A 9411-nucleotide genomic window follows, 5' to 3' on the forward strand; every position below is an offset into this window, starting at 1 on the left:
CAATAGTGATGCCATTAGTTCTATTAGGTTGCTTGTACGTGTGACGGGGGTTTAGTCCCCGAAATTGAAATGGTGGGTTTTTAATTATGAGGATTAAAACCCCACTGTTTCAATTTAGGGGCTTCTGTCACTGTTATAGTGAGGGGCCCAATCCCTTTTTTTTCCCCCTGCAGAGCCTGCCCATGTCTCTTGTGGCGGGGAGGGTGAGCTGCCAGTAGGTCCAGTGGCACCTGAGCTTCCTTCCATGGTGGTGGCACCAACTGGGGCTGTGTGGGTGGGTGACTAGCAGTGGGGTACTGCCCCAGCTTGGACAGCACCTGCCCACTAGCCACCCTCCTGGGCAGCCCCAGGAACTGCTGCTGCGGTGGAGGAAAGGAGCAGGGCCCCCGGCAGCTCAGGTCCTGCCAGCAGCTCACCCCGAGCTTCCAGCATGCAGAGTTGGATTCAGTTGGTGCAGTACCAATGTAGCTAGCACCCTGCCCAGGCAGCCCCGGAAGGTGTCACCACCATGGAGGGAAGGACTGCCCCTCCCACCCCCCCAGCTCAGGGGCCCCTTGGCCTGGTGGCAGCTTGCGCAGGCGGGCTCCAGAGGGGAGGAAAAAAAGCGGCAAGGGGCCCGATCCTCCCCCCACCCCCCAAGGCCCCTGGGGCAAACTGCTGATGGGGCCTGAGCTGCTGGGGGCCCCGGTCCTTCCCTCCACTGTGGCGGTGCCCCCTGGGGCTGCCTGCCCGCGGCTAGCGGGAGGGTGCTGCTGAGTTGGGGCAGTACCTGCCCACTAGTGGCCCACCTGGGCGGTTCCACTTGCAGGTCAGAGGCTGCTGGGCCCACCAGCAGCTTGCTCCCCAGATGTGCGTGAGGCAGGCGGGCTCCACAAAAAGAAGGATCGGTCCCTCGCCACTTCTGCCTTCAGCCTGCCTCTCCTGCAGCAGGGGGAGAGGGACGGGATGTCAGAAGGCTGCAGTGTTACAAATAGCTACGTTGCAAACTAAACTACATGCAGATATGGTTTAGTTTGCAATGTAACAACCTAATTTAAATCATGAAAACCCCCTGCACATGTACAGCATGACCCAATTAAAACTCAAAAACAGCCAATTTTTTGTCACGTGTACAAATTCCCTTATTTTTCATACAGTTGGTTTCATTCTTTAAGGTGTAAGTGTCTCCATATGCCATTCTGCTTTGTTGAATGGTAAGTCTAGAACTATCTTTGTGTATAATGATCACATATCTGTATCTTCAGCCTATAGTAGTGTTTTTTCTGAACTTAAGTTTCTACTTTTTATATAATGTGAAATAAAAATACTTAAAAAAAAGGAAGAGCTGTAAGAAAACTGCTATTTTTGTTTAACCAGCAGATCCAGTAGATCCTTACCTATCCCTTGATTACTCAGTTCATTTAAACTGTAGTATCTGTGAACAATGTCTTCCTCTGTGACAATGACCACTCTAAGCCCATGAGTATCTTCTCCCAGCTGACATCCTATTGCTGACGAAACCACCATTTCTAGGCCTTTGTAGAATCCGCCAGCATTCTTATGGCAGTGTCCAGAAAATACAGCTTTAATGCCTGTTAAAGAAATACATAAAGGTTACAGCCTGCGCAGAAAAGACATCAAAAGACAGAACCTGTTAATTTCTGAGACTCAGACAGCCACTATAACTGGAGAGAGAGCTATACATGGCCAGAATAGTTCCAACTTCTTTTGTTTATCTTAACTTTTTCTTTTTAAGCTGCATGAGTGCTCAACCTCTGGCCAAAGGCCGAATGCAGCCCTCAGAGCCTTAGAACCTAGCTTGCGGGCTCCCCGTGGTTTGGGAAATTTGGTGGCGAGGGAACAGTGGCAATTAATACTGCCACTCTGCCCCGCTACCAAAATTCCAAGCCCCACAGGGCAGGTCAGAGCTGGACCAAACCCCCTCCCCTCCACACACTAGGTTGGGGCTGGGTTGTGGCCCCTTCCCCCTCCCTATGGGGTCAGGCCACTCCTCCTTCCCTCCATCCAGCCAGGTTGGAGTGGGCCCCACCTTCTTCCTCCTACAAGGCCAGGCCAGCCCCCTTACCCCTGCACAGCTGGTTTGGGGCTGACACATCCCCCCTCTGCCCACCCAGGTTTGGGTCAGGCCATGACCCCTTCATCCTGCAGAGCCAGGCCATGCTCTGGTCCCACTGCAGAACTGAATCAGGACTCGACCAAGCCCCCTCCTCCTCTGAGGGGCCAGGTTGGGACCAGACAAAGCCCTTTTCCAGTGCGTGGCTGGATTGGGGTGGGGCTGCTCTCCTCCCCACTCTGTGCAGACAGATGGGGCCCTGCCAAACCTGCCCTATAAAGGGACTGGGCACTGGATATCTGGCCAAAAAGGTTGAGCACCACTGATCTAGTGGATTCAAAAATTGTGAAACTAAGAGGCAAGAATTCACTTGATCTTGCATCTCAGTATGCAAATAAATATTAGTAACAGGATGGTCTTCAGATGCATACTCGTTGAGAATACTGAAGCCCCACCTCATTAAAATTCTATGGAAGATGCAAGGTATTTGCATGGTATTGCTTTGGTCAGAAACAGCAAACATTTAAGAGGAAGTTGATTTAGAGTTACAGAGGCTGTCAACAACAAGTAATTACCTAGAGGATAGAGTTTTTAGATCCGAGTTGAAAGTAAAAGACTCTGTGGCTCTATTTTCCAATTAATGTTTAGACACGTTACGATAGGAGGACCCTGCCTATGCTAGGAATAGTGATTTTAAAACAAAGTTAAAAGACATGTATGAGAAGGCAGACTGTCATCTTTTCTAGTGTATCTATCTTGGGATACAGCACTTGTGGGTGATATCTGCAGTAAAATTAGGAAGAAGTATCAAAGGCCTCTGGCAGAAGTTACACTTATTGCATGATTACCATGTTAATCATGTGATAAATTGTAACATGCCAAAGATTTAACGAATTTATGGTGCCATAAAAAGACAAACCAGGTACAAAGATGTCCTGCGTTTAATGTGGAACACATTTCAGGCTCGTTTGTATGGTGCTTTGAATGTGTGGCATGTTTTAAAATCAAGGTTTTTAAAAGTGCCAGGGCGCAAGGAGCTGGTGGTCAGCACCTGATCACTGGAACTGGAAATGGCGCAGCCTTGGACTCTTCATGCCAGGCATCCTGCCTGTCAACAGTCATGAGACTGGGATCAGAAGAACTTTATGTCTGATCCCCAAAATCCCTCAATATTGCCATATTATTCTGATCAAATCTAAGGGTCCTTCCTGGGCTGCCAGGTAAGTTTTGGTCCAAACGCAAAGAAGCCAAATTTCAAAATACTGAGATTAAATGGAATGGCAAAAAAAAAAAAGGCCTTTGTCTTCTCAGCTCGACTGATTTACTTTCATGCCATAAGTTTCATCTTTTCAGTGACTTAGTAATGGGGATTGAATTGTATAATTACAAATTATCACTACATGGTAAGCCACCATTACAAACTACGATTACTTACTACCATCTGTCACACATTCTGCTAAACAATGGCTGTCTTCTACTTCACCTAGTAAATCCAATTCCTTTCAAGGTTTCCCTGGGATCAGACCAAGTGAAACCATGACACACCAACCTGCAAGCTAATAACTTCTACTTTTTGTTCCACTCCATTTACAAATGCAGGTAGGAGAGGTTAAACATAGAAACTTGGTAGAAGTGTTATTCATCTGTGAATGGCTGCATTACTATTGACTTGATACTCAGATCTGAACTAGCAGATAGGTTTGTCTTAATCTGTGCTTTATATAAGCAATTTAATGGACTTGGGCACATAATTTGGTAAAGTAGAATGAGGTCCATGTAAAAAGGTAAGCCTGTAATATCACAATGCATTATACCATGGCAAAATTAATAACTTTAAAATAAAACAACATTAACTGCCGTTCATTAGAATTGGAAGTAAAACCGTAAGAGCAGGGCTGAGAAATGGGTTATTGTCCAGCTCTCACTACAGAGTGCTGTGCCAGATCTGTCAAACGGGGGTGCATCCAAGTTTGCCAAAAGCAAGTAAGTGGCCTGGCTTCTCAGGAGTGCAATTGCTTATTCTGAGTCACAGGAATATATTCCTTCTGCAAAACAGGTTACTTTATTTAGGTTAGTAAGCTGGGGCATTTCAGCACTCATTATTCTGACCTCTTGCTTGTAAGTTCAAATTTATTTCGGGCCAGTAGTAACTGAACATGAATATCAGTATATGGCTGTTTAGAGGACTGTGTTAAAATGTGTCTAGCAGTAGTGTAACCAAGGTCGGGTGACCAGGACAGCAGCCCCAAGTGCTGTACTCTGTGACTGAGGCAGAAAAAACAGCAGTTATCTATTCAGCCACACACCTACACTAGCGACACAGCAACGGCCAGAAGTTATTGCTACTTCTGTGTGTCACAGCTGCCTTGGTCACCCAGCTATCTTGTTACACCTCTGGCATCCAATTCAGCTTGTAGTGGAGTGGGGTACATATATCATAATGAATGCTCTCCTTGGCTTCACATGGGATTCCTTCTGCCTGTGCTGGATGAACCCTGCAACTAAGCAGCAGACTTTCTTCAAAATCTAATTATTCACCTGCAAATAAAACTACCCATGAACAAAAACAGCCCTTATTATTTTGCTTCCATAATTTGTTCTCTATATATTAGCTGCTCAGCCACTCCACTCTAGTGCTTGGTGGATATCTTCTGGAAAATTCAGATTCAGAAATGAGTTTAACTAAAGAGGGTTTAATCAAAAGCTTTCATATTACACTGTTCACTTCCCTGGTTGGCCTTAAAATGGTGCACATTTTACCCTGATAGGAAAGCTGTGTTTATAAACCAGATAGAAGGTGAAAAGAGCTGACACATTCACTGTAGCATCAGTAGTCTTCTGAATGTTAAAAGTTTTTACAAGAACTATCTATGCTACACATTTCTACCTTACAATTCACAATTCTATCTGCTACAACTGTTCCAAAGAGCACTGTAGAAAATAGCATGATAACTTGGATATTAAATCTGCAGAAAGTATGAAAATGTCAATTTAGGTGGGTATGATGGCCAATTCAGGCAATATCTAACTTTTTTGTGAATGCCAATAAATGTGGCATGTAATTTAAACATGAATGCACTTTTACAGCTAATTACTGTTAATGTGCATTGCTTTCAAATTTAATGCAAATCACTTCGGATACACAATTTAGAAATGTGAGCTGAGCATGAATAGCTGCATTTCGCAAACAGGTTTAGCACAAGAAAAAAACCCAACTGAATGCTTTTATTAAAAGCAGGCAGAAGTTCAAGATGGGGGGACAGACCCAGGGGACTCCCCTTCCCCTCCTATGACACCACTGCTGCTGTCTCCAGCTGAACTGGGGGGCAGGAGCAGAGTAACTCCTTCCTTGCTCCAGCCAGGGGCTACAGGAACAGCTATGGTGTACAGGTTCCTCCCACCAGGCCCTGCTCCTTGTGTCACCCCCTACCCCAGGTGCCTGCAGTTCCTTCTGGGGGCAGATGCTGGAAGGGTGAACCTGCACATAGACACCCTGTTCCTGGTTGAGCCTAGCTCCCTGCACAGCTGCTCCCTGAAGCCTACAGCCAGAGTGGGGCAGGAGTGGCTCTGGGGCTGCCCCTGTGACTGAATCAGCTGGTGTCAATGGCAGAAGAGGGGTGTGTCCACACCACAGCTTCCCTGCTAGATACCAATGATGTTGATGATCAGATTCAGCTTGATATTGTCAAAGCAGTAGCTGAAGAGAAGAATATTGAAAAAGCCATTTCCATGCACTTCAACTAAACCATAACTTAACTGAAAAAATAGCTTAATAAAATCCTTTTTACCTACAGAAATGATTTCATTCTAAAAACTGTCTTTAATACCTATTGTTTAACATGCTCCAATACAGAAGACTGTATGCTGATTTGTATTTTGAAAGAGTAATTAAAAAACCACCAACCAGGGCTACATTGAGGAGGCAAGAGTCACAGTGGAGTGTGAATGCACTTTGAACGGTAGCAGCTGGAAGCATTCTTTCTGCAGAGGATGCAGACACATCAACCACCATGTTTGAAGCTTTTTCACCCCATCTTTAGGAGCAACAACTAAACTGTACAGCTGCTGCTGAATATTAGCATGAGCATCTGGGAATGGGTCTTCAGATATGCCCTAACCTGCGTGGGTGCCTCTGAATTATTTAGAGCACAACTGTGTGCTAGCAGACCCGTCACCTTGTGTTTAAAGCAGTGGAGACCTGCTTGCCTTCCTTTTCTCCTTTGTGAGTTGACTGTGAATTCAGATCTCCTTGTACGCTGTACTTGCCGTACCAGCTGAAGCCTGGCCCCGAGCGTTCCAGACTGTTTGATGATTTTGTCAATGGCAGGTACTGTAACATACAGGCAGTTTTCAGATTCTTGCATACTAATAAATGAGCATACTAAGAGAGTTCCAGGAAACTGTGGGGCATCTTTTTTGGTACCTTTCTATAATCCATTAACAGGCTTGCTGTCTTTCATGCACACAGCCTCCTTTTGGTTTCTTGTAACCATCTGCCCCTCTAGTTTCACAATGTAGCATAGCGGGTGGTACTGCAGAGAATGGAGTCCTCTCTACTTCCTACAAGGACACTCTTTGAGGTATCTCCTGCCTTGAGAGACAAGAATAGTTTTACTTAGTTTTTAACATCTCTTCCTCCTTTACTCTGGTAAGGGAAGGCATTTTTGAAGAATGAGAGTCTGTAGGCAAACCTCCATTTGAGAGGCGGGCTAGGAGGGGGAAGAACATCCCTACATAGCAGGCCCAGAGACTATATGAGAAGAACTTCTTCATGAGTTGGCTGTGTAGTATTGTCCTCTCTCCTGCTACTCTAGAGCATTGTGGACCTCTTAAAGACCTGGTTGTGCAGAAACTTCACATTCATAGGCCCTGCTTACTCGGTGCTCAGGTCAAGGAAAAATCTGGCAGTAAGAGATGACTTCAACAATGGTTTTAAGTTGGTGGGGTGGAAAAGCAGCTATAGGATCTGGCACTTTTTGGAAGCAGCAAGCCACATTCCTTTACGTATTCATTTGTGACGTCACCTGTATTCTCTCTGGGTGAAACACTGTGTTCAGGAATGCTCCTAGATCATGGAAAAGGTCAGTGAGAGGAGGACTTCCTACTCCCTTCAGGTTGCCCATGGGAACCAAAGATTTCTGGTCCAGCTGTTTTAGAACTTGGGAACTGCAACTATGAAGTACAACAGTAACCAGATATAGAGTATGTGTGGTGTGTCTGTCAGCTACAAATGTCCTGATTATCATTAAAACTTCCAGAATCAAGAATCAAGTTCATCTTCCGCACCACCGAACAAGCTTAGAGGCCCCATCCACTCCAAGGCAAATAGGCATCCCAGGAAGCTCATCAGAACAACTTGTTAGTTAGAAGCATTTACGGTGTTTTCGTTCTACTCTTAAGACTCCCTGCTGGTTTTGGTTTCCATTCTTGTGAGAAGTAGAAGCAAGACCTATATGGCTTACAGCACTTGAAGGCCAGACCAAGAAAGTAAACTAAACAACAACATCCCATAAGCAGCCTGAGTTGGGTAGAGAGAACTCTCTTATTCTTGGAACAGAAAACTGTGTTGATTTCTGCGGTGACCACTGGACGTTGAGGGCCTTTCAGTACTCATTAAAGACAAGCCTCAGTTTTGCATGACTCGCAGCATAAGGCATCTAAAAAGTAAAACTCCCTGGGCACATCCTGATGAGTGCACATGTGCAAACTGCACATGCACTCATTTCCCATGCTGCTAATTTGCAGCTTGGGAGTTTTTTTTTTGACACTGGTATCATAAAAAATGCTGCTAAAAAAGCAATATGGTGCACATGCACAAATATGTACTGCTGCTATTTGCCCCACGGGAAATGAACAGCTCTAAACATGCGGGCTCATTGGACATGCCCTCTATGTTTAAAAAAAAGAGAGTGAAATACAGGTTAATGTACTCAACTGAAGTCAATGTTAATATATTGGATCATCCTTTTCGTTACTTTTTAATATACAGCATTATCTTTCTAATAATTAGGAAGTACTATTGTTTGGGAAAGTCTTCTCAAGCTTCCAGTCTCAGACCTGTTTTCCTTTTGTCTTGGATTTCCTGATTTAGGTTGGTTGTACTGTAACTAGCCCTAGATTGCAGAGGCTTAGCTTGTTAGGATGAGAAGGGGAAAAGCTTTGCTGCTAATTTACAAGTTTTCCTTCTTTTGAAGATGGGCACTTGGGCCCACTCCACAAACCCCAACTGTTAACTAAACCACTAAGATACCTTGGTTTTACAGGCACCCTGAATTCTGCTTCTGGGCTCAATCCTATTACCTTTTTAGCCAACAAACAAAGGATATTGTGAGATGCCATCTGCTGCAAAGACCTCAAAATGCTGTGGAAGCAAATTCCCTTGGCAGGATCAGAGCCAAAAAGATGGGAGAATCAGAACTGCAGCCAGGGGATGACTCAACATCCTTTGTCCCAGGATTTACCAGGGAGACAGCTCATTTCATAACAATTTCTGTGGCCTTCACACACTCCTGTTCCTCTGAGGAGATCAATGAGTAGGGAACTTTGGCAGATGGAACCTGTCATGTTTAGTATACTCTTTGTAGGAGGGAAAAAGTAGGCCTTAAATATTTTGAAAGATGGTACAAAGTACATAAATTAGCCTCACAAACCCCCTTTGCTGTGGAACATTTGCTACTGTATGTGCAATAAAACCTGCATAGGCTTTCCAATATTAAACGCCAAGTCTTATTTCAATGGCAAATCATTCTCCAGAAAATGGAGAATGAAATAATCAACATGATTGGCAAAATATAAGGCACTGACGCCATCCTTATTCACTTTGAAAGGCCTGCCCTATTTCAGTTTTTGATCTGAATATGAATATTCTTTACTCAGTGCAATACACTACCCTCATACCTACCTAGGATAGAATTTGCATCTATAATTCAGTGCAATAAACTTCAAAAGACCGCTTCTCTGACTCAGTGTTATGATCTAGAAAAACAGTTTAAAAAATCAGAATGGTTAGGAGAGCTTCCGTACACTTTCAGATTTTTTTAAAAGGAAATGGTAGCCTATAAAAGTCCCATGCTGACTCCCTCAAAGATGCAGTAGAAAATAGTTTCCAAGTATCATGATTACAATAAACCTACTGCAGATATTTTATGGTTGCTGCTGACTCAAATCCCGCTCCTGTCTTCACAAGGAGGTGCAATCAGTCCAGGATATTAGCTATTCCATTAACATTTATTTTATATTAAACAAAATGATCTTGGGACTAGGGATTGGACCAGTTGGAGGAGTAAGTTCCAAACACTAAGGCCAAGAGTCATGCTTCCTCCTCACACGGTGCATCTTACATTTTTTCTGTACAATGG

The 9411-nt window shown here is 44.4% G+C and overlaps 1 protein-coding gene across 1 annotated transcript in view; it reads right to left on the minus strand.

Annotated features, from left to right (window-relative positions):
* Positions 1-909: 909 nt before the first annotated feature.
* Positions 910-9411, minus strand: part of CPPED1 (calcineurin like phosphoesterase domain containing 1) — a 118017-nt gene continuing 109515 nt past the window's right edge. Inside the window, exon 4 of the mRNA XM_019507420.1 lies at positions 910-1571. Coding sequence (XP_019362965.1) covers positions 1339-1571 — 233 coding nt within the window. The 3' untranslated portion in view covers positions 910-1338. The remainder of the gene's footprint in view (positions 1572-9411) is intronic.

Source organism: Gavialis gangeticus, unplaced genomic scaffold (genome assembly GCF_001723915.1).
Source record: "Gavialis gangeticus isolate Ggan-Ray unplaced genomic scaffold, GavGan_comp1, whole genome shotgun sequence".
NCBI lineage: Eukaryota > Metazoa > Chordata > Crocodylia > Gavialidae > Gavialis > Gavialis gangeticus.